Consider the following 25777-nt stretch of genomic DNA (forward strand, 5'->3'; position numbering starts at 1 on the left):
TGCAAACTGAATTATAATTCTACCCAGGCCTAATACTACATTTTAGAGAAAACAGGAGACCGAAATTAATCGTGAGCAATGGATGTATACCTAACATTGTTGTTTTTAAAATCTGAGTGCCTCCATATCAATTTATATGTACTGAACAAGTGCACATCTTTGAGGGTTTAGGATTGGAATAGTGGGAGAGCACCCACAACACAGAAATTGTTTTAAGTGTAAGCTACCTCAACAACTGTACAGTGTGTATGTGTATATGTTCTTTTATGAAGGGTATTTGAAAAACAAGAGGCTGTTGAGACACTAAGCCTGCCTCTAGAGCAGTCCATAAAAGCAGACTGAATAAAAACCACTAAGAATGCAAAGGTGGTACTTCGGAGATTATAAATAGCTAGACCCATATAAGGTAGCAAACAGGTCGTGTTGTACATTTCATATTAACTTCTTCTTCATAGCCAACTATAGGAAATTATGAAAATTGCAAATAAACTACATTATTGATACATTGGTCAAATGTGCAGCGTCACAAGTGACGCAAAGTGGGGCAAAGCACAGAAATGCTACATACTTGCCAGCGCAGGTTTGTGCAGAAGTGGTGCACTTTTGTCAGAGCAAAAAAACACTTTTCATCAAGAATGCGTCAGTGGGGCATTATAGTGCAGACACTCATTGTTCTTGTCACAAAGCCCGAGGGTATCCCCGCTTTGAAACAGACACGAACATGGAGAAATATTTTACTTTTTTTTTTTAAAACAACATCAATTTCGTGTGTGCTGAAGCTCACAGCATCCATCCATTGGGTAGAGTCCTTCTATGTATAGACTTAGGAGTTTGTATTGTAAGGGTATATATAGTTCAGTACAACCCCTATGCAATGCAGTGCACACTTACCTCGGCAAGGCTTTGCATCGCACAAGACATCCTTTAAGAGCGCCAGCGCAGTGGAAGACAGCAAGCTTTACAGATACGGCTCTGCGCTGTGTTTTCCCCTTGCACATATGCAGAGCAGCAAGTTTGGTTGCTGTGCTCATTATAAATAGGAAGTCTGTCCCTTGGTCTTTGCTAACAGGGCCCAAAAGACACACTAACACTTGAAAAAGAGAAGCTGATATCTTGCTCGTTAGCACAAAATGGCGACCGCAGCCAGGTCATGTTTCACCCTCCTGTGCGCTCACTCCCTACCTCATGAATAATAGACATGCCCCGGGCAGCGGCCCCACAGACTCGCGCGCAGGACACTTGAGGGTCACCATCGCCGGAGCAGCACTCAGGCATGGATCTGTCTGTTTTGCCAAATAACAATCATCCTGACAAATTTTTACGATTAGATGCGAAGTCTTTGATGGTGACCTCTGCCTTCTTACAAGCAAGACAGTGGCACAACCGGGTCTACCAGCAGGTGAGTCTGACAGGGTAGCAAACGCGCGTTTGCCTTTTTCAATGTCAGTATTCGATAAGTGTATTCGAATTGCATAAATTGATGTTTTCCGATCTTCAACATGTAATGAATTATTCACACTAATTTTTTCAGTTGCAAATGTGAACGTCCTACGTGCCTGTCCCCTGCACACTTAAGCATGTAATTCCTTGACCTGTAATGCTCTGCTGAACTCTGAAGCACGTTCCACACTTTCTGTATACTCCTTTTAAAAATAAGTAAAACACTGTAATTTCAAAGCAATAGTTTGTAGTTTGAATTGCTCATGTGCAGTCTTAGAAGTTTCCAGCACTGCAGTATACAGTCTAAGGCATAACTCTCGGCCAAAACACCCAGGGGCAGATTTACAAGCCCCTTGCGTCACTTTTGTGGCATTGTAGAAGTGGTGCAGTGAAATCTACAAGATTTCACTGCGTCACTTCTAGGACACCACTGCATCAAATCCTTACGCCTGCTTAAAGCAGCGTAAGGAGTGACGCAGCATAATGAGGATAGGCCTCCCCCTGCATTGCAGTTGTGTCGTGCTTGCGATACGACTCCAGCAATGCGTGACTTTTGCATCAACAGATGCGTCAGAATTTCTGACGCATCTGTCAATCCTTGCGCCATGATGCGCCGTATTGTAAATACGACGCATCCATAGCAGCCGAAGGGTTTCTCAGGGTGGCGCAGGGAAAGTGACGCATCTTCACAGATGCGTCACTTTCTTGTAAATCTGCCCCCTTGAGTCACCGGAGGCCTGGTTTTGAAGGCCAGGGCCGCCCCTGGGGCTTCTGTCAAGTTCTCCTGTGGATTTCTTGCAGCAGGGTCAACAGTGGCTTCAGGAGACAAAGAGGGAGAGGGGAGAGTGAGGAGGCAGACACAGGAGGGATGGGTGAAAATATAGAGCTAGAAGGAGGGGAGGAAGAGATTTGGCTGATTTGAATGTATTTTGCCGTGCAGGCTTTTGATTCCTAACACTGATCATAAGAAGGTCCCACTCACCCTGACGCCCTTTCCTGTTTGTAAATATAACCTTCTGTAACGACAATGGGATATTTCCTTATTTGAGTGTGAGCAGTCCCTCTGCATGTGAGGGCAAACCTTTGCTCTTACGCATGCGCCATATTACTGAAGCATGCCCACAAGTAGAACAACCTTAGTCGATGAGCGCATGCCCTGCAGGGTGCACTACCCAGGGGGCAGCGCACACTTAGCGTGACCAGTAGGTGCATGCCTACGTTTAATTATTCTGATGTAGCTGATAAAAAACAAGTCAATTCCAACTGATGGGTTTCCACGACTGACATGTGACACAAACCTCACTCAAGTTAAAAAAAAAATCTAGTGGATAACACACTCTCTCTTTTTTGTGGATATGATGAATTAAATATATTACACTGGAGGATATTACTAGGGGTATTTTTAGTAGTACCACATCGAAAAATGCATGCCCTACACAAGAAATGCATGATCATACTATAGGTCATCATCTTGAGTGAGCAGGGTGAAATCTCAGCTAGTGACATCATTGTGGTCCCAATAATCCACATACATACACCTGTTGATCAGTACTTCCAGCCTTGCCATACGGATTACAGGTTCCTGAATAAATAATACCACCTCATTTTTGATGGTGTGTCTAGCTTTTTGTGAATCTTTTTACTATTTATTTAGTGGCGGCCGGTGATATTAGTAGGGAGAGGTATGTGTTGCCCACACGCACACATACACACTCACTCACAGCAATGAATTCACACATGCACACACACATGCACACACGCACAGACACAATCACAATACTCACTCACAAATTCATACATTCATACATGCACGCACGCAACAAGCTTTCAAAAACAGCTCCCAGGGAGGAAAGCCTTTGAGGTCCCAGGAGGGTTGGGACTGCTACCTCCTTTTATTGGCTATCTTAGGCAGGGTCGTACTGGGAACCGAAACCGGCCTTGGAAAACTGCTCAGCCAGCCCCAGGTGGAGGGGTGAGGGGGGGTGCGGCCGAGCTGTTTGCTAGGGCTGGCTTCGACCTATTTTGTTACATGGGGCGATATTGCCGGCCCTGGTAAAAGAAATGGCTCCCTAGGTGCCCAAAAATGGCCCCCACCCTGGCGGTCCACCAGGAAAATGCCCGGTGCCCGCTACGGCCAGTCCGGCCCTGACCTTAGGGCAGCCAAAGAGAGGACCTAACCTCATTTTATGACAGGCTTAAGGGCTTACAACGGAAGCGCCCAGGTCTGAGGCAATCAGTGATGATCTCCCTTGTCATGAGGGGGAGGGGCCTAAGGCTTCTATGCCAGGCTAATGAGGTGACACCCACAGGACTGTGAAATCCTCAGCCTGGCAAAGCTCAGCTCAGGAAACTGAGCTCTGATGCATTTAACGCATGACTATCTTCTATTAAGTGTGGCTATCAGGTTGACCTTTGCTTAGCCTGACAGACACTCTTCTTATTGAGGAAATAGTTGGGGGTGCATGGTTCTTCCACCCATATGGAGGGGATGCGGCTGTATTTGTTTTCAACAAGTATACTAATTTAGAGGTAAAGAGACAGGGTAATTGTTTAGTGTGAATATAACTAAGGAGCAGCAGAAGAAGGAACAATGGATGAAAGTCCAGGAATACAATTCAAGATTATCAAATTAAGCTTGGTAAGAAGCAGTGTCCAATCATAAACGGTAGTACTGCTCTTTGAAATGATGTCTTCAATTTCGTTCTGATTTGCAGGAGCGTAGGAACAGGTCTGATGTTGGTAGTGATATTGCTCCATATCCTTGATAGATAGATGGAGGTGGTCTGCCTTCTGATAGTACATATTTTTTGACTCCAGCATGTTGATTTCCTTGCTCCACACATGGCACTGCCTGTGATGGTTCATTGCTCAGGCAGGAATGCAAAAGTAGTTTTTGATGCCCTTGAAGGGGATTAAACGTCTCGTGATGCTGATGTGGGGTCGAGGGGGCACCAATCTTGTTCTTTCACTGCTGGAGTGATGTGTTTGAACTTCTACAAGCCATTAATTTAAAAACCTGCAGCATGTTGAATGCCTCCTAGGTATGCCAATATAAAGGGGGCAGGGTGGCCTAAGAGTAGAGGATTTACTCCATTCAGGTTGTAAACACCCATAGCATGCACTGTTATCCTTAAGTTAGTTTTGGACAAAAAGAGTTTCACTTTTTTCAGGAGAAACCTAATACCATGCAGCCTTGCTTGTCTTGACAATATGTTCTTTGAAGCAGAGGGCTTTGCTGAATGTTAATGCAGATGCTTTTGCATATGGGTTGTCAGCTGGATGGTAAAAGCATCATGTCGAATAACATAACATCAGGTAGGTTGGTGCTGTTAGCAAACAGGAGGAATTCTGTCTTCAATTAAGTGTTAGGTAGGTGTTTTTAATCCGATTCTGGGTTAGCACAAGGCAGGTTTTGAGTTGTTGAATTTCATGAGCTGAGGAGATTTTGAGGTAGAGTTGTATGTTGGCAATTTGACAGAAAAACTCCCTGTGTTACTCCGCTGGAGGCAGGCAGATTCAGGGATATTAAGGTTGCCATCTGGAAGAGCTGGTGGTGGTGAGGTAAGAAGTGAACTATTGCAAGACTGAGCAACCAATACCTTTTCCAGGGCATAGATCAGTACTTGGTGGTCAACTGTGTCATAGGATGCCTCTGTTGTCAAAGGAATTGCATTGGAATGCATTTGCAGCAATTGCCAGGAAATTCTCTGATCCACAGGGAAGTTGGCCTCCTAAAAGTCAACAGGCAGATGAAAGACTGAGTGTATCTTGGAGAACAAGCAGTATTCTGATAAGATTACTTTTGGGCCAAAGCCATTACTGAAGAGAGTGAGTGAGACGCCTGTCTGACTCTGCTGTTAGTGGCCTTGTACACTAAGGGCCTGATTACAATTTTTGCAGACTTATAGTGGGCTGCCATGCCAGCCCCCACTTCCTGACCGGTAAACTCGAATGCCAACCACCCACCAGATTAAGAGTTATCTTGTGGTCTGGTGGGCATTCCTTTGGCGTTCCCATGGCGCAGATTCTTAAAAAGGCAATGCAATGGTAATGCCAAAATATTTTCCTGCACGGCATGGACTGTAAAGTCCATGCCGTGCAGGAAAGGGGGTGACTTCACACAAGGGGGCACAGTATGTGTCCCCCTTCAAGCACCCCATGGCCCTGAGGCAACAGGGGACCCTGTAGGACCCCCTTCGTTTCCTCACCACCATAGTTTTCATGGTGGCCTTACTGCCACGAAAACGGTGGTGGTGAGGAAAGTCCTAATATGCTCAGTGGTGCCGCAGCAGCTACCCCTTGTATATAACAACAGGAGTATATGTTATGTTATGTTATGTTAATAACTTTTATTAGGCGCACAGCTGCCCCAGCGAAGGGGCGTCCTGGCGCCTGATCAGGTACACAACACAACAGGTCAAAGCTGAGGAGAAGAGAAATCAATTAGCAGAGGCAAACAGGTGGGTTTTAATGGCGCGTCTAAAAAGAGTCAGACTATTTAGGGCGCGAATATGTAAAGGAAGGGAATTCCATAGATCAGCCGCCAGAACACGGAAGGAGCGTCCTCCCATCCTACTCAGCCTGAACCTAGGCTTAATCGCCAGATGGTAAGATTCAGACCTGAGGGACCGCGTGGGGACGTATGAAGAAATAAGGCCCGCCAAAGCAGGGGGAGAGGAAAGCTTCAGAATCTTAAATGTCAGACAGAGAGCCTTAAATTTGATTCTCTGTCTGACCGGCAGCCAGTGAAGAGAGGTCAGAACAGCAGAGACAGAACATCGTCTCAGAAGGCCAACAATGGCCCGTGCAGCAGCGTTCTGCACCCTCTGAAGCCTAGTAGCCTCAGCCTGGTTGACTCCAAGTAGCAAGGCTGTTGGACAGGCCACACGAAGGGCTCGCTCCCTCCCCGCACGACAGGGCCCGAGCCCCGGCCCGCCAGGCGTGACCCACAAGAATCACCCGCACCCCGTCCCCCGACGGAACTCCTGCCCCCGGACCTCCATGTATCACGGGACCGAGCCACCACCGGCTCCCCCGGCCGGATCAAGCCGCCATCTTGGGCCCTGCACCACGAGGCCGCGTGGCCTCCACCCGACCCTAGCCCTGGGCCTGGCCGGCCCCGACATCCCGGCACCACCATCCACCCAGGAGGTGAGCGGACCACTTGGCAGGTCAATGGGAGAACGAAGCGTCAAGGGCTCTCCCCCGCCAGGTGCCGATCGCCTCCAGCTCCCCCAGGCACTGGCTCCACCCCCTGCTGGGTGTCTGGACACCTTCATCCCGGGCCCTCCGACCTCCAAGTGCGAGGGTCCGGACATCAAAGGGCACCAGACCTATAACTAGGGCAGCTCCGGAGCAGGACGACAGTTGTATCCTGGAGTCGAGAGACACCGAGAGAACTCAGCCTTGACGGACTACTGGCGCTGCCGTAGCCCTACCTTGTGAACTATCGTCCTGCCTGCTGGCGCTGCCGCGGCCTTCTGCAACATCCATCCTCGTCGGGACCTGCTGGCGCTGCCGCGGCCCGTTGTAACGACCATCTTCACCGGGACCTGCTGGCGCTGCCGCGGACCGTGTATCGACCATCTTCACCGGGACCTGCTGGCGCTGCCGCGGACCGTGTATCGACCATCTTCACCGGGACCTGCTGGCGCTGCCGCGGCCCGTCCCAGCTAGACCACCGAGCTCGAGGATTGTGAGCTATCCACCATACCATCTCAACTACCAGACTGGTAACCAGACTGTCCCGCTACCCCCTTTCCCCACCTTGAGAGACTTGAATCGAGGGGACCCCTGAGTCCAGACCTCCTTGTACCATTTCATCGTACCGTAGGAAATTGCCTATAAAGAACGCTGAATCTTCTCCTTGTGTGGTGTCTGTCTGTGGGGGGGAAGTTATTTATCTGTACGACCGCTGGAGACGGCTCTCCCCGGAGACCTCTCCCATTGTCCTCGGCCGACCCTCCCGGTCCGTCTAACATTGGTGGCCAGCGGCGCGATCCGAATCAACGCGTAATCGTACAGAGAGTAGCTCACCCCACGACAAAACCACGATGTCAGCCAAAGATAGCGGTTCAACTGAAAAGTTCCAAATGGATAAGTTGGAAGAATATAGCCACCGCGAACTTAAACAATTCTGCATGGAACTAGGCATTGCTACCACCGGCCTAAATACCAAAGACGATTTGAAGCGCGCCCTTGAGTCGTGGGCAGAAACTGGGGTAGCCGGATCACCCGACCAAAACAGTGTCGCACCAGAAGGGAACGCCACGGCTCCCGAGGAGCGGGGAACGGGCCTCTCGCAGGAGGAGATCCAAGAAAGAGAAAGAACCAGATTACATGAGTTGGAAATGGCACGACTCAAGATGGACGGTGAACTAAAGTTAGCCGAGCAGAAACTAAATCTAGAACATCTGCGGCTCCGAGAAGAACGAGAAGAAAAACAGAGACAGAGAGAGCTCGAGGAAAAAATAATAACACTCGAACACGAGCGCAAACTGGCGGAAATAGAACTTCGGAAACAGAATAAAGAACCGGGGGTGCCTGAGCGACCGCACACCCCGGGAGCAACCGAGAAAAAAGTCCACATCCCCAAGGATGTTGTCCGAGAATATGTCCGAGAGGACGACATACAACAGTGGTTCAAAGCCTACGAGATCGCCATGACCTCCCACCGGATCGACCGGAGTGATTGGGGAGCCGGACTATGGGGGAGGTTCGTCAACGAAGGCTGCGATGCCCTATTGCAGCTCCCAGATCACCAGATGTCGTCCTACGACCACATGAAGGCTGCCCTCCTCACCCGCTACGGCCTCACGCCCGAGATGTACCGCCAGAGGTTCAGAGACTGCACCCGGATCCCGGGTACAACTTGGGTGGAGTACGTCAACTATTTCAGCCGAGCCTTCGAGGGTTGGATCAAGGGGAGCCATGTAACGACCTACGAGCAACTCTTTAACCTTATGGTATGGGAGCACCTGTCGAACAACTGTTTTGTCGAGCTCAGGCAGCACCTCCTCGACAGTAAATTGACTGACCCCCGGCAACTCGCCGCCGAAGCTGACCGATGGGAAAGCACCCGAGTGGGCCGGAGAGGGCCACACGAGCAAAACCGAAACAACCAAGGCCAGCACCGTCCCCGGGGAGGAGGAGGAGGCCAGGGGCGAGGGAGAGACACCCTCCCGGCAACACCCGTGGCCAGCACCACGCCCCCGGCCGGCCGGGGCAACCCCCCGATGCGCCCGGGGTTCTGAGCCAACGTCACGTGCCACCGATGCCAGCGAGTCGGCCACTACGCCAATGACCCGAGCTGCCCGCAGAACCAAACACCAAAGCCCCGCCAGGTAGCTGCCGCCGCCCTGGGGGGAGAACGACTATCAGAGGAACAGGAAGAATATGAGCCGGCCCAGCAGGAGTGGGAACCGGCCGCCATGGTTCTAGCGTGCCTAGGGGGAAAAGACATGGTCCCGCGGGCTCCCCTACCCGCCAACACCCGGAAATATGGCCAGTGGGTGACCATTAATGGACGTCGGGCCGAGGCCTTACATGACACAGGCGCCAGTGTGACGGCCGTCCGCTGTCACCTGGTGAAGCCCGAGCAGATCATTCCGAACATTCTCTGCCCCGTCCGCTCAGCCGACAATTCCGAAAGTCTGTGTCAAATGGCCTGCGTCCCCTTCGAATGGGGAGGGGTCTCCGGCCTGTTGAAGGTGACGGTCCGGGATGATGCCCCCGTGGACTGCCTCCTGGGGAATGACCTTGAGAGTTCCCCGTGGGCCACCGTCGAAAGAAGAGAGCACCTGGGGATGCTGGGCCTCCCGGACTGGGCCTGCGTAACCACCTGGTCCATGGCCGCCCGTGCCGTCCCCCGATCAGAAGACCCAGAATGGCCAGCACCTCCGCCCCCGGTCGCCCCAGTAGAGGACAACGACGAGGCCAACCCCCCAGAACCAACGGCCGAAGGGGTCGCGCAACCCCCGGACCTTCCCGGCCTGGCTCAGTGGCGTCAAGAAGGGGGGCCCACCCAAGAACAGTTCCGCCAGGAGCAAAAGACCTGCCCCTCCCTCGAGGGACTCCGCCGGCAAGCCAGCGCCCAGAGCGCAGGGGACTCCACCGGAACTCATTGGGTCTATTGGGATAACGACCTGCTATACAGCGAACAAAGAATCGCAGAGCTAGGGGCCAGTCGAGTGCTGGTGGTACCTCTCCGCTTCAGAGACTTCCTACTAACTCTGGCCCACGATGTCCCCCTGGCTGGACACCTGGGCCAGGACAAAACCTACAGTCGCCTAGTGACTCACTTTTTCTGGCCGAAGATGCGGAACGACGTCCTTAACCACTGCCGGTCCTGCCCCACGTGCCAGGCCAGTGGGAAGAGCGGCCGTAAGCTGAAAGCCCCTCTGCAACCCTTCCCAGTGGTCACCACCCCGTTCGAGAGGGTCGGAATAGACATTGTGGGGCCCCTGGACCCCCGCACGGCACAAGGACATAGGTTCATCCTGGTACTGGTGGACCACGCCACCCGCTACCCCGAGGCGGTGCCCCTACGAACTGTAACAGCTCCGGTGGTTGGCCGGGCCCTAATGGGGATCTTCTCCCGGGTGGGCTTCCCCCGAGAAGTCGTCAGCGACCGAGGCACGAACTTTATCTCAAAATATATGAAGTCCCTCTGGCAACAGTGCGGGGTCACCTATCGATTCACGACCCCCTATCACCCCCAAGGGAACGGACTAGTGGAGCGATTCAACCGCACGCACCCTCAAGGGGATGATTGGGGGATTGGAAGAGCCCCTCCGTCGCCAGTGGGATGTACTACTCCCGTGCCTCCTCTTCGCCTATCGAGAAGTTCCCCAGAAGTCCCTCGGCTTCAGCCCTTTCGAACTCCTGTACGGGCACCCTGTGCGAGGGCCCCTCAGCCTGGTCAAGGAAGGTTGGGAGATGGCCCCCCTAAAGACCCCTCCAGACGTCTTCAAGTACCTCCTGGCCCTACGCAATCAGACCCGGCGCTTCAGGGAGATGGCCAAGGCGAACCTCGAGGCCAGTCAGGAGGACATGAAAAAATGGTACGATCACAATGCCTCCTCCGTCGAGTTCGAACCTGGTCAACAAGTGTGGGTGATGTCCCCCACCGAACCATGTGCCTTACAAGATAAGTGGACGGGGCCCTTCAAAGTGGTCGAGCGCAAAAGCCCCGTCACTTACCTCATCGACATGGGGACCCCCCGGAACCCCCTCCGGGTCCTCCACACCAACAGACTCAAACCACACTTTGTGCGCTCAGAACTCAGCCTCCTGATGGCTACGGACAGTGGGGCGGAAGAAGACTCCGAACCCCTCCCGGATCTCCTGAAGACTCAGGAGAACGACGGTTCCGTGGACGGGGTCCGGCTCTCCGATGCCCTCACCCCAGAGCAACGCCAGGGCTGCCGGGACCTCCTGCTGCGGTTCGCTACCCTGTTCTCCCTCACCCCCGGGATCACCCCTTGGTGCTTGCACGACGTGGACACCGGGGACGGTCCCCCTATCCGACACCGGGCCTACCGCGTGCCAGATCGGGTACGGGCCTGCATCCAAGAGGAAGTGGCCAAAATGCTCACGATCGGGGTCATCGAGCCCTCGGACAGCCCCTGGGCCAACCCGGTTGTACTGGTCCCCAAAGCCGCTGCCCCCGGCACCACACCTGAACTGAGATTCTGCGTCGACTACCGGGGCTTGAACGCTGTCACCCGGACCGACGCTCATCCTATCCCCCGAGCGGATGAATTGATCGACCGGCTGGGGGCCGCCCGCTACCTCAGCATCTTCGACCTAACAGCGGGCTACTGGCAGATCGGTCTCACACCCCGGGCTCAGGAACGGTCCGCCTTCTCTACCCCCGATGGCCACTACCACTTCAAGGTCATGCCCTTCGGCATGAAGAATGCCCCCGCTACTTTTCAACGTCTAGTGAACCAGGTCTTGGCGGGGCTCGAAGAGTTCAGCGCCGCCTACCTGGACGATATCGCTGTGTACAGCCGCCACTGGTCCGACCACCTCCTCCACCTCCAAGATGTCCTGCAGGCCCTCCAGCGGGCCGGCCTCACGATTAAGGCCGGCAAATGCCAAATTGGTCAAGGGTCCGTGACCTACCTCGGGCACCAGGTGGGAAGCGGGCTGGTGGCCCCGCTGCAACTTAAAATTGCTGCCATCCAGTCCTGGCAGCCCCCCGTCACCCAGACCGAGGTCCGAGCCTTCTTGGGGCTCACCGGCTACTACCGGCGGTTCGTGAGGGACTACGGCAGCATTGTGGGGCCCCTCACGGGTCTCACGTCCAAAAACCAGCCGAAGCGGATTAACTGGACCCCCGACTGTCAAGCGGCCTTCGAAGAGCTGAAGGCCGCCCTGTGCACCGCCCCTGTGCTCCAGGCCCCCGATTACAGTCGGGAATTCATTGTACAGACAGACGCCTCCGACCACGGCATCGGAGCGGTTCTTTCCCAACTAAACCCCGAGGGTCATGACCAGCCGGTGGCCTTCATCAGCAGACGTCTCCTGGCCCGAGAACAGCGCTGGAGCACAATCGAGAGGGAGGCCTTCGCAGTGGTGTGGGCCCTCAAAAAGCTCCGGCCCTATCTCTTCGGTACCCACTTCCGGGTACAAACCGACCACCGACCCCTGCAGTGGCTGATGCAGATGCGGGGGGAGAACCCAAAACTATTGCGCTGGTCCATCTCCCTGCAGGGAATGGACTTCACCGTGGAACATCGACCGGGCCAAGACCACGCCAACGCAGATGGCCTGTCACGCTTTTTCCGCCTCGACGAGGAGAGTCCCCAGGAAGATGGGTGACTCTTCCCGCCTTCAGCTGGGGGGGACGCATGTTGGACAGGCCACACGAAGGGCTCGCTCCCTCCCCGCACGACAGGGCCCGAGCCCCGGCCCGCCAGGCGTGACCCACAAGAATCACCCGCACCCCGTCCCCCGACGGAACTCCTGCCCCCGGACCTCCATGCATCACGGGACCGAGCCACCACCGGCTCCCCCGGCCGGATCAAGCCGCCATCTTGGGCCCTGCACCACGAGGCCGCGTGGCCTCCACCCGACCCTAGCCCTGGGCCTGGCCGGCCCCGACATCCCGGCACCACCATCCACCCAGGAGGTGAGCGGACCACTTGGCAGGTCAATGGGAGAACGAAGCGTCAAGGGCTCTCCCCCGCCAGGTGCCGATCGCCTCCAGCTCCCCCAGGCACTGGCTCCACCCCCTGCTGGGTGTCTGGACACCTTCATCCCGGGCCCTCCGACCTCCAAGTGCGAGGGTCCGGACATCAAAGGGCGCCAGACCTATAACTAGGGCAGCTCCGGAGCAGGACGACAGTTGTATCCTGGAGTCGAGAGACACCGAGAGAACTCAGCCTTGATGGACTACTGGCGCTGCCGTAGCCCTACCTTGTGAACTATCGTCCTGCCTGCTGGCGCTCCCGCGGCCTTCTGCAACATCCATCCTCGTCGGGACCTGCTGGCGCTGCCGCGGCCCGTTGTAACGACCATCTTCACCGGGACCTGCTGGCGCTGCCGCGGACCGTGTATCGACCATCTTCACCGGGACCTGCTGGCGCTGCCGCGGACCGTGTATCGACCATCTTCACCGGGACCTGCTGGCGCTGCCGCGGCCCGTCCCAGCTAGACCACCGAGCTCGAGGATTGTGAGCTATCCACCATACCATCTCAAATACCAGACTGGTAACCAGACTGTCCCGCTACCCCCTTTCCCCACCTTGAGAGACTTGAATCGAGGGGACCCCTGAGTCCAGACCTCCTTGTACCATTTCATCGTACCGTAGGAAATTGCCTATAAAGAACGCTGAATCTTCTCCTTGTGTGGTGTCTGTCTGTGGGGGGGGAAGTTATTTATCTGTACGACCGCTGGAGACGGCTCTCCCCGGAGACCTCTCCCATTGTCCTCGGCCGACCCTCCCGGTCCGTCTAACAAAGGCACTCCCGTAGTCCAGCCGGGAAAGGATAGAGGCCTGAACCACCAGTTGCCGAGTGGGAGGGTCAAAGAATTTGAGGACTGGCCTCAGTCCTCGCAGAATACCAAAGCAGGTAGCTGCTGTCTTCTTTGTATGGCTGGTATAAGAAAGGTTAGAATCCAGCCAAACCCCCAGATTTTTAACTTCGGCCGCTGGGATGGGGGACACCCCCAGTTCGGAAGGCCACCACTGGTCTCCCCAGAGTTCCGCCTGCTTCCCTACAACCAGGACCTCGGTTTTCTTAGCATTGAGCTGTAGGCAGTTGCTACGCATCCAGCTAGCCACAGCTATAAGTCCTGCACGGAACCTGGGCGCAGTCACCTCAGGGTCCCCACTGAGTGTCACCGCCAGCTGCGTGTCGTCGGCATACGATGTCATGGTAAGGCCACATTGCCTGACGACAGCAGCCAGCGGTTTCACATACAAGTTGAACAATGTGGGGCTTAAAGCAGAGCCCTGAGGGACTCCCAGTTCCAAAGAATGGAAAGAGGACTGGCCAGGTGGAATGGCTACTTTGAAAAACCGGTCCGAGAGGAAGGAGCGGAACCACTGAAGAGCCTTCCCCCCAATACCCACTTCCTCCAAGCGCCGCATCAAAATGTCATGAGACACCGTGTCAAACGCAGCGCTCAGGTCTAACAGTAGGAGCGCCGCAGTCTGCCCCGCATCCAGCACTGACCGCAGATGCTCGGTCATAAAGAGCAAGGCAGTTTCAGTGCTGTGTTGAGCGCGGAATCCATTTTGACTCTCGTCAAGAATGTTATTACGAGAGAGGTGGGCAGACAGGATGGAATTCACGTGTGCCTCAGTGACCTTGGCGGTCCAAGGCAGGAGGGAGATGGGCCGGTAATTCTCCGGGAGCAAGGGGTCAGAGTTGGGTTTCTTCAGAATAGGGCTGACCACAGCTTGCTTCCAGGATGGCGGGACCACGTCCTCACTGAGGGAGAGATTAATCAAGTCCAAAATGGGCTCACGACAGAGAGGCGGGAGACGGGTAAGGAACTCCGGCTTCAGTGGGTCTAAGGGGGAGCCAGAATTAATTTTGTGGCTCAGAGTGTCAAATACCTCGTTAGACATGGCCGGCAGGATGGACAGAGTTTCGGACACCGAGACCTTCACATCACTAGGAGCATCCCCGGGAACAGATGGTATAAATCCTCGGTAGATTGTCTGCACCTTCTCCACGAAAAAGGATGCCAAACTTTCACAGTGAGAGTCCGTGCAGATTTCTTGCGAGGTGGCCCGTTTCCCCATCAGGTCTTTGAGTACCTTGAAGATTAACTTAGAAGGGTTAGGGCTGTTGGAAAACTCAGCTGCATAATAAGCGGCCCGGGTTTGACAGATAGCTCTGTGATAGGTCTTAAGCTGGGCAAAGTACAGCGATTTTAACGTGGGATCAAAGGATTTTCGCCAGGCCCTCTCAGCTTGCCGGCAGGTTCTCTTGTGCTCGGCAAGAGTCTCATTATACCAAGGGCTACGATTTTTAGCGTGACATTTAGCCCAGCGCAGAGGTATAAGAGAATCGAGGGCAGTAAGGACCCAGTTGCAAAACTGTTCATATCCCTGTTCCACATTCTGCAGTTTGCCTAGGGGTTGTGCCTCCAATATCCTGACAAACTCCTCCAACTTGAGTTTACGCCAATTGCGCTTTAGGATCTGTTTATCCACAGGTTTAAGTTGCGGGTTGTCTAGGGGACATGACACCTTAACCAGCAGATGGTCAGTCCAACCCACCACCATCGGGTCAGATGATCTAGCCCGAACTAAGGTGGTAAAGAAGGGGTCAAGTATATGTCCTCCTATATGGGTGGGGGAGGTGACTAGTTGGTTAAGTTGCATCGCTTCCAGGTCCGCTAACAAGGAGCTGATGGATAGAGATGACGTCTGATCAAGATGTATATTTAAGTCACCTACTATGCTAAAGTTAGCACAACTAGGAGCCAGCGAGCTAACCACATCCGCAAGGGCGGCCTTGAAAGCAGTGTCGTTCCCAGGTGGACGATAGATAAGCACGCCACTGAAGGTAAATTGATGACTGACCTTTACCTTAAACGAGGTGCTTTCACACATTGGAAGATCCAAAGCCTTCCACTCAGCTGGGAAGCAGGATTTAGTCGCCATGGCTATACCACCTCCCCTAGTCGAGCGGTTCAGAGTAAACACCGTGTAGGTAGAGGGGAAAGCCAGATTTATAATGGCAGTGTCAGCGTCCTGTGACCAAGTTTCGGTAAGAAAAATGATGTCAGGAAGGTCCGTATCTATCATGTCCCGTAGTGACTGATGGTGCTTGACCAAAGATCTAACATTCAAGCTCCATATATTGAGTTCCTGCTCGGTGCAATCCGTGTGAGTGCCACGGGCAGTCCCTTCAGCAGGGCGCACCCCAATGGGTGTGGCCAGGGAGAAACAGCCGCAAGAACAATCATAAGGTCCCGAGAGAGGAGATACAGGGACATGGTTACACGCCAGAAGACTGTTTCTTATGGAAAAGAGATCAGCACGATCGTACCTGAGTGTCACTATGTTACACATGATGGTGCAATGGCAGGAGGCCAGAGTCCATAGCCCGCACCCGCTACCTCGACGCGGACGAGCGCAGACGGGCAGGACTCTGGCACGACTCCGGCTAAGCGACGGCGTCCCACTGCGCGTTCCCGCTGCGCGGGAGAGGACGACTTTAAATAGGCGTCTCCCAAAACAACTCGAGCGTCGGGACGCTCCAAGATGGCGCCCGCGCAAGAACACACTCACCCCAAACAAAGATGGCGCCCACAGCTATCCAGCCCCGGGACCCGGACCCGCCGAATGGCGGTGAGTTTTCCACAAATTAAGTGCGAGTGAGGGGACAGAAGCCCAGCAGAGCGGTAGGTAAAATCAGGGGATAAAAAAAGTAAAGCAACCAAGATAAACTAAAGGTAGTTTAAAATATGAGAGCCCGCTGGCAGCGCGACCTGCGCTAGTGCAGCAATGATCAGAACGATTGACAATGTAAGTCCGCCTTAAATAGGCGTCTCCCAAAACAACTCGAGCGTCGGGACGCTCCAAGATGGCGCCCACGCAAGAACACACTCACCCCAAACAAAGATGGCGCCCACAGCTATCCAGCCCCGGGACCCGGACCCGCCGAATGGCGGTGAGTTTTCCACAAATTAAGTGCGAGTGAGGGGACAGAAGCCCAGCAGAGCGGTAGGTAAAATCAGGGGATAAAAAAAGTAAAGCAACCAAGATAAACTAAAGGTAGTTTAAAATATCAGAGCCCGCTGGCAGCGCGACCTGCGCTAGTGCAGCAACACATAAACACACATAAACCACGTTGAGATTAGGGTAGGTAAATAAAGAAAAAACAGTATCCCAACTGGTAGCACTATAGAGGACAATTAGACATGTATGTATAATACATTACGTGGGAAAGAAATCGGGAGACTCTGAAATGGTTTTGAAATGTGCACATGGCATAATATAATTATGTTCAAAATTAAAAGTTACAGTTGTAGGATGACTGTAAGCAAACAACGCATGAAATAACCCGAATTGGACTTGGTGCTCAATTGTGTACGTGACACAAGCAGGTGGCGACGCAAGTGGCAATTGTGATATCAGCGAAAACGGTGCAAAGTGCGGATGTGTACAAATATATCCAGCATATATTAGGTCTTCTGACTGCCGTGCCACTTCCACTGGATCCATGATCCCCAGCGGTTGCGGCGGTTCCGTGGCAGTCCCACTGCTGTATTCATAGAAAAGTGGTTGAACTGCCAGTCTGGTTGTCCTGGGACAACCACTATGGTTTTGGCAGTCTGAGGGACTGCTGAACTCATAATCAGGCCCTAAGAAGTGCTCTGAGACTATCTGACTAAGGTGCACTTTCAGCAGAAAAATGTATTGGTTCCTCTTCCTCTGAACTTTGTGCAATGAGGTGCACAATCCAATGAGTGTGCGAAAACTAGGTATCCAACCTACTAGATTCATGTCTGGCATTGGCTCTCAGTTTGTGCCTTTGAAGGATCTCATACTCTGAAAAAGTGCCTAGATCTCAAGATGAAGCATGTTGACAAAAAATATAGCAAAGAGAACCCAGTGGGACGTCACCCTTGAGGACATCTGGTTTGAGTTCATATGTTTTGGCGTCAAACAATGATGTTTCAGGAGGGCTGTACTTTTGACATATTACACATTGTGTAGCCCATCTTGGCCAAATCGTTCTCCCTTGTCTGCTAAAGTTTCTGATATACAAAACAGAGATTAATTCAGAAGGCAAATCTAGTGACCGGGATCAACTCCTAAGCTTTTACCTTAACTGTGCTCCATTGGTTTCAGCCTGAATACATGCATGTGACCCAGTTGTCCCATTGATATTGATAGATTTTTGAGTTTGTAAAGCGCAACAGTTAAAAGGGCGTCAAGGCGCCATGATTAATAAACTAACATTGACTGCTGAGTTTCCCATTTTTTTTGTCTATGTTTTTTACATTGTCTTCAAAGAGTCATAACCCCTTATCCCCTGAACACATTATTTGACATTTTGGTATTGTTTTAAGCATTCCATTTCTCTTGAATTTTCTTAATTGGTTTGGGAATTTTATCTGACATATTTCTTCACTATCATTTTGTTTTAGTACTGCTAGAACACTTTACCTTGATTTTCTCCAAGAGAAGCCTGTTTCTTAGTTCACAGATACTAAGAACAAGCCCAGGATTAAGCAGATAACCCTACTTTTAGATATTAGGTACTATGGCCCTCATTACGATGTCGGGCAGACACAACACCGTTGTGGGGAAAGAACCGCCTGACCATAGGTCTGTGGTTCTGACACCCTGATTTGGATGCGACTGCACTTAGTGTGGTCAGAAACATCAATTTTCCAATGGGAGCCGGCATTACGGCCGTAACCCGTCCGTAATACATGCTCCCATTGGGAAATGGGAGGTGCTGTTGATTCCTGCAGGGATCAACAGGGGGCACCAAACGTACCCCCACGGCCCCCAACCAGATGCTGCACACCCAAGGGGGCCCTGCTGTGGGCCCCAAAACAAGCTTTTCCGACATGGTTTCCATGTCAGACAGGCCGGCATGGAAAGCATGCCGGAAACCGTGCATCATAACCCCCAAGGGCAGAAAGACCCACAGTTTGGAATTACGAGCCGGTTCCGACTGGCCAACGGGCTCCTTGAGCACGTCGGAAGCCAGCCAGATTGACAGGCCGGTATAGTTTCGAACCGCCAGTATTGTAATGCAGAGGTCGGAAAGTAAATCGAGGGAAAAAAAAAGACACAAAAGTGCAAAAGATCAGGAAAACAGTACACAAGGTATAAAAACTATCATCAAGCACTTACTTACATGGGAAAAATGCAGCTCAATAGTGAAAAAAAATCAAGAAAACAGTACAGTATAGAAGTTGGGAGTTTTTCATCAACAAACAAAGAAAAATACAGTGTGCAAAATATCAATGAACATATGTCGTTCAATATAATGACTCAGGTAGGTGAATTTGCTATTCCTACTCCAGTCTGTGCAGCAGTTGGGAAAGTTTCGGATTGCAGAGGGGTAAAATTCAGTATTCTCACTCCAGTCGATGCAACAGTAGGGAAAGCATTAGACTCAGGAGGGGTACAAATTACTATTCCCACTCCAGTCATTGCAACAGTAGGGAGATGTTCGGACTCGGAAGGGATAAAATTACTATTCCAAGTCCAGTCTGTGCAAAAGTAGAGGAAACGTTGGATAGTGGAGGTGTAAAATGCACTATTCCCACTCCAGGCTTTGCAACAGTAGAGAGCGAGTAGTTCACATTGAACAAATACAATATTGTAACAACTGCATTAAATAACAACAAATATAAATATTTTAGTTTTATATATGTATATATATATATATATATATATGTGTGTGTGTATATATATATACACATTATTTTAAAGTACATATTTATTACAATGTTTAATAATTATTTCAAATTAAAACAAATAATAATATAATTAAAATACCACACTATATTTTCACAATTAAAAAACCAACAAACACAATATTATTTACAAATAAAAAGAGCATAACACAATTAACACATAATATAATAAATAATGCTTTTTTAAAATAATAAATATCTATTTTTACGTTTATTAATACTTAAAACCCTTCCTACCCTATGCCTCTACAAAACAAAACAACACACACCAAAAATATATCTTAAAATTATAATTATTACACATTTTAGATAATTATCAATTAAATGATTGATAGTAAAAAACTAATAATAAAATAAATATATTTAATAATATATTTAATTACCTTCCCACCCTTTATCCCCACAAAACCAACAATGCACACCTAATATATAAATATATATATTTTACATAATTAATTATCAATTAAACAACTAATAAAAATTACCTAATAATAAATAATTATATTTAATTAACTCCCCTCCCTTTACCCCTACAAACAAAACAACCCACACCTTAAAAACAAATTAAAACATATTTTATTTACTCAATTTACATACTTAATTATCAATGAAATAGTTATTATTAGTTAACATTAAGGTGCCAATTCCGATCCGTTAAAAAATATTTCCGTACGACTCGAATCCGTATTTTTTTCCGTATGAATCGTACAAGTCACGTCCGACCCGTGAAGTACGATTCGCACGGGAAAAAGTACGTATGGATCGGCCCGCTCCGTACGAATCGTAACGGGAAAAGTTGTACAAGACGTACCCGGACACTTTTCCGTACGATTCGTAAAATGACAGTCCGAGCGCACAAGTACGATCCGGACCGGCCATCTGATTTACGATTCAGGCGGTAAATGGCCCGTACACGGGGAATGACTCTACCCGCTACAAAGCAAAGTTTGTACGACTCGTAGCCCGGGAAAAGTTGTTCCCGGGGTACGAGTCGTACAGGCCCCCCCCAACACCCCACGTATGTATGCACCGTACCCCTACCACCCCCGTATGTACTGGGGGTACGGTGCGTACATACGGGTGGTGGGGGTACAGTGCGTACATACGGGGGTGGTGGGGTATGGTGCGTACATACGGGGGTGATGGGGGTACGGTGCGTACATACGGGGGTGGTGGGGTTATGGTGCATACATACAGGGGGTGGTGGGGGTACGGTGCGTACACACGGGGGTGGTGGGGGTACGGTGCGTACATACGGGGGTGGTGGGAGTACGGTGCGTACATACAGGGGGTGGTGGGGGTACGGTGCATACATACAGGGGGTGGTGGGGGTACGGTGCGTTCATACGGGGGGGGGTGGTGGGGGGCCTGTACGACTCGTACCCCTGGGGAATCAGCTTTTACCGCTGTTTTTGGCTCCCGTAAAAAAAGAGCCGTACGGAGTGCCGTGGGAACGGATCGTACTTGCTGGGCCATAAAACGCTGCTTACATACGTACGGACGGTGCGTACAGGCTGTTCCGGATCTGATTTGTACGTTTTTTTTACCCGTACGGTCTTTTGTATGATTCGTACGGAAATAGGCTTTCTGTACGATTCGTACTTCCTAGGTTGTACGGACAGTTTACCGGGTACGAGTCGTACGGAGAAAACGCTCCGTACAGCGATTCGTAGGGCCTTTTTACAGGATCAGAATCGGCACCCAAATGTGAATTATTATATTTTTTTCCTTCACTCACTTTACCCCTACAAAAACCAAACCACACCAGAAATATGAATTCAAAAATAAATTATTACACAACTTATAAACTTAATTATCATTTAAATAATGAATAATAATCAAAGATCAATGAATATTTAATTATAATTAAATGACTTCCCACATTATACCCCTAAAAACCCCACTAATGGCACCTAAAACATAACAGAATTAAAAAAAAGAATTACACATTTAACCAAATGAATTATCAATTAAATATTTATCATTAATTAATAATTAATTGCAATTCATTTATTACACACACTGTACCCTTATTAACCCCACAACCCGCTACTGCAATAAAAATACAAATAAAATATGACATTGAATTAAAAAACAACAAAAAATGTCCAAGCTATATTAAAAACCATTAACAATAATTATACAAGCAATTTATAACTTATATGAATAAAATATATACTAAAATACATGAAAATAGTTTTTAAATGATATTATTAACAATTAATTTTTGTAACGATTTTAACAACAAAGGGGCTCATTAGGATGGCGAGTGGATTTGATCCGCCCGCCACCGTAGCAGTGTTTTGGTCCGACTGCCATGTGTGCGGGGGTCCCGCCCATTCAATTTTGATGGGACCGCCACTACTGCGGTCGGACTCCACACCCTTAACATTGCGGCAGTGGCTGCTGACAGCAGCACCGCCGCAATGTTAAAAACAACATGTTGTGCATTTCACTGCACTACGTGGCAGGCACTACACTGTGCCTGCCACTTGATTCAGTGAAATGGTACCCCCCCAGTGCACCCACACCTCCCCCCAACACAAGGGGGGCCCGCAACGAGCCCCAGAAGACATTCACTGCCAGCCTTTCAATGGGGGTTCAACCCCCATGGAAAGGCTGGCTTCCGCTGGCATCATAATTGTGCCAGCGGAGACTGTTTGGCTCCGCCGCCATTGTGAGCATGCTGACCGCTCCGCCAGGCAATCGTGACAATTGCTACCGGCGGAAAAGCGGCGGACGGACTTTCCCTCCACCGCGGTACCTACTGCCATTGCTAATTGGGCAGTGGGTAAATCCTGTGCAATTACGGAAGGACCGCCATCGCCGGCCCGGCGGTGGCGGTCCTTCCACCATTCTAATAGACCCCATAGATATTTTTAACATCGATATTAACAACATAGATATTTTGAACATCAATATTACTTACCTTAATATCGATATTCTAGTCAACTATATTTTGCACATGATATTTGTGCATCACGATGTTTAAAACTCTATTTTTCTGCTCCTCAATATTTTTTGGGGGATATTTTGTATAAGTACCATGTTTTTGTCGTTATATCGAAAAGTACGAGAAAAACAAATTTGTTATTAGGGAGTTTTGTGTGGTTAAATCGCTGATGCAAGTGATACTATCCATTGTGATGTTATGTTGAAGGTAACAACTACAGTGACACAGGCAGAAAAGTAGAATTTGTTGTATAATGAGGTCAAAAATTGGGACTGATTAAAGCCACTTTGGTTGGTTCAAAACACAGGGCATCTTTATGATGCCAGCAAGTCGAACCGCTGCCGGACACCAAGACGGTCTGGGGAATGCCTGACAGGCAGGCGGCGGTCAGACCACCCAAAAGGGCAACAGCACAAGCAGTAGTGTTATTGAGCACTTTGTGTACGTTCATGCACCATGTGCTATGCACCTTGTGGTGCCAGGCACACAGTGCATGAATGTGTATGGGGGTTCTACATGTGCCCCCAGGGCCACTGAACAGTGGCATATGGGATATGGGGGTCCACAAAGTCCCCTTCCGTCTGCCTCTTCGTGGTGGTGGAACCACCATTGAAAAGGTTGTTGGAAAGGGACATCCTAATCCCTATTGCGTCAATTTCACAGGTACCACCTCCTTTGTAGGGTTAGGATTCTGACCGCTTCCGCGACGGGACCTTGGATCCTGTCAGAGGCAGAGATACTACCCCCTGTTCTCATCGTAATGCAGTGGTCAGACCGATGTTCTGTACGTTGGGTGGACCGCCACCCATAGCCTGTCAGGGGCGGTCTGCCTCAAGTATACAGATTAAAAACATTTGATCAAGCACGTCCGTACCAGGGAGAAAAATACATCTCAAAAGTGCAAAAGATCAGGAAAACATTAAAAAAGTTAAAAACATATCATCAAGCTCATCCTCACATGGGAAACTGCAGCTCAATAGTGCAAAAAAATAAGAAAACAGTTCAGTATAGAAGTTGGGAATTTGTTCATAGACAAACAAAGAAGAATCAGTGTGTGCAAAATATCTATGAACATATGTAATTCAATATAATGACTCAGGTTGGTGAAAATAAGTTTATGAGGGGCCTTTTAGATGTGGGGCAAGTCCAGTGAGGTCTCAGTGAGCCAGTTTTCAGTGCAGCAAAAAGTTCAGAATGGGAAATACCTGTTTTTCTTGTGTGCCTTATTATTATGTAGTTTATAGAGCACGCAGCTACCCTCACCAGGAGTGTTCCGGCGCTGGCAGCGGATACATAGAAAGAGGTGGGGTGATTATGTTGGAATCCGCAAGGTGCTAAGGAAGACTAAAGAGCCACGTCTTCAAGGATTTCCGGAAGCTAGACTCCGCGTTGGCCTTTCTGATGTGTTCAGGCAAGGAGTTCCACAGGGTCATCGGAGAAGGACCGCCCTCCTATTCTAGCTTTGGCAAAGCGAGAGGTGACGAGGAGTTCAAGAAGATTGGATCTTAGGTTTCTTGTTTGATGGGATTTACAGATTCTTTTCCGGAAATAGTGGGGGCCAACTTTGTTTATTGTCCTGTAAGCAAGGGTGAGCGCTTTGAATTCTGTTCGTTTTTTCACGGGCAGCCAGTGTAGACTACGTAGATGGGGGGAAATTTGATGCCTTAGCGGGACATTTCTGATAACCCTTGCAGCTGCATTCTGTATTGTTTGCAGTTTCCTTAACAGATAGGCTGGTAAGCCCAGATATAGACTATTAGCGTAGTCCAATTGTGATGTTTTAAGTATGTGGACAATTGTTTTCCTACAGTCCATTGGAAGGAGGTGGAGAAATCTTCGTAACGCCTTCATTTTCCAGAAGCAGGAGGAGGACAGATGTCCTATCTGGGTTTTGCATGAGAGGGTGTTGTCAAATTTAAAACCCAGATTCCTGGCCGAGGATACAGGAATTGGAGGAGGATTGAGCTGTAAAGGCCACCAAAGATCAGATTGGGGAGGGGAAGGCTGATTAAAAAACAGTACCTCCGTTTTATCGGCGTCAGGCCCTAGGCAGTTCTTAGTTATCCAGGCTGATATATCTATCAGACACTGCTTAAAGTTTGTGAATGCGGCCTCCAAATGCTCTTTGAAGGAGTACACCAGCTGGGTGTCATCAGCATGTGAGATGACACTTACGCCATGTTGCTCTACAAGTGGGGCTAGGGGGGCAAGATAAATGTTAAAAGGTTCGGGCTGAGAGCCGAAGACTGTGGTACTCCACAAATCCCAGGGCGGGGTGATGAGACATAAGGATGCAGCATTGTTCTCTCGGACCGCCCCTCAAGAAAGGAGCTGAACCAGTCCAAGGTGGTCCCATTTACTCCCAGTTGCCTGAGCCTGTGAAGGAAGATCTTTTGTGACACTGTGTCAAACGCTGCTGACAGGTCTAGCAGCACCAGCATTGCACAGCTACCCTTATCTAAGGTTTCCCGGATTGTTTCAGCTACCTCCAGCAGAGCTGTCTAAGTGCTGTAGCCAGCTCCAAATCCGGACTGAGAATCGTGTAGTAGTTTGTTAGATTCTAGGAAGTTGGATAGCTGTTTCTGCACTTCTTTCTCAAGGATCTTGGCTGGTGCTGGCAAAAGGGAGCTGGGTCTGAAATTTTTTAATACAACTGGTTCTGCATCCTCTTTCTTGAGGATAGGTTGGACAAGTGCAATTTTCCAGATGGCCGGATAAGTGCCTGATTTTAGGGATGCGTTCCAAAGCAGATTCAGTGGAGGGTTAATCAGTGGGGCAAGTAGTTTAAAAAACCTAGCAGGGCAGGGATCCATAGGGGATCCAGATTTTATTTTTTCCAACTGCCTGAGATAGGTATCGGGGTTAAAAGGGCTGAATTCCGACCAGGTGTGTGTGGCGGGAGGAAGGTATGTTGGGGGTATCCGTTACAGTGAATGAGGCATAAATGTCTTGAATTTTTTCTTGAAAAAAGATCGAAAGATTCTCACAGGAAGTATCGGACGGGGTTATATTGCTTTTCATCGTCCCTGGTTTCAGGAAGTCTTGGACAATTTTGAAGACTTCTTTAGTAGAATTGTCTGATCGTTTGATTTGATTGGCAATATAATCCTTTATGGAAGTGCGTTTTAGCCTATGAAATAGTTTTACTGCTTTCCTATAGGTGTTTTTCATCTCAATGCTGTAGGGTTTGCGCCATTTCCGCTCAAGCTTTTTGCAGTGGCTTTTTTCTGCTTGCAGTTCTGGCATGAACCAAGGGGCTGAGGGTTTGTTACTGGCTAATTTCATAACTTTCATGGGGGCTATTTTGTCTATAGCAGAGGTGACCCAGTGATTGAAAGTTGCCGCATCACTGTTAGGTTCTCCAGTAAGTAGTAAGGGGGTGTTAAGTAATGCCGGGCCCATGGTTTCGAGGGTGACTTTCCTCCAGTTTCTGCGGGCTTCGTGCTTAATTTCCCTGTGGCTATGGTTTGTGG

At 50.1% G+C, this 25777-nt stretch overlaps 1 protein-coding gene across 1 annotated transcript in view; it reads left to right on the top strand.

Moving 5' to 3' along the window:
* The first annotated feature begins 1273 nt into the window (after positions 1-1273).
* Positions 1274-25777, top strand: part of MINAR2 (membrane integral NOTCH2 associated receptor 2) — a 97905-nt gene continuing 73401 nt past the window's right edge. Inside the window, exon 1 of the mRNA XM_085640776.1 lies at positions 1274-1399. Within this exon, the coding sequence (XP_085496902.1) occupies positions 1274-1399 (126 nt within the window). The remainder of the gene's footprint in view (positions 1400-25777) is intronic.

Source organism: Triturus cristatus, chromosome 2_1 (genome assembly GCF_964204655.1).
Source record: "Triturus cristatus chromosome 2_1, aTriCri1.1, whole genome shotgun sequence".
Taxonomy (NCBI): Eukaryota; Metazoa; Chordata; class Amphibia; order Caudata; family Salamandridae; genus Triturus; species Triturus cristatus.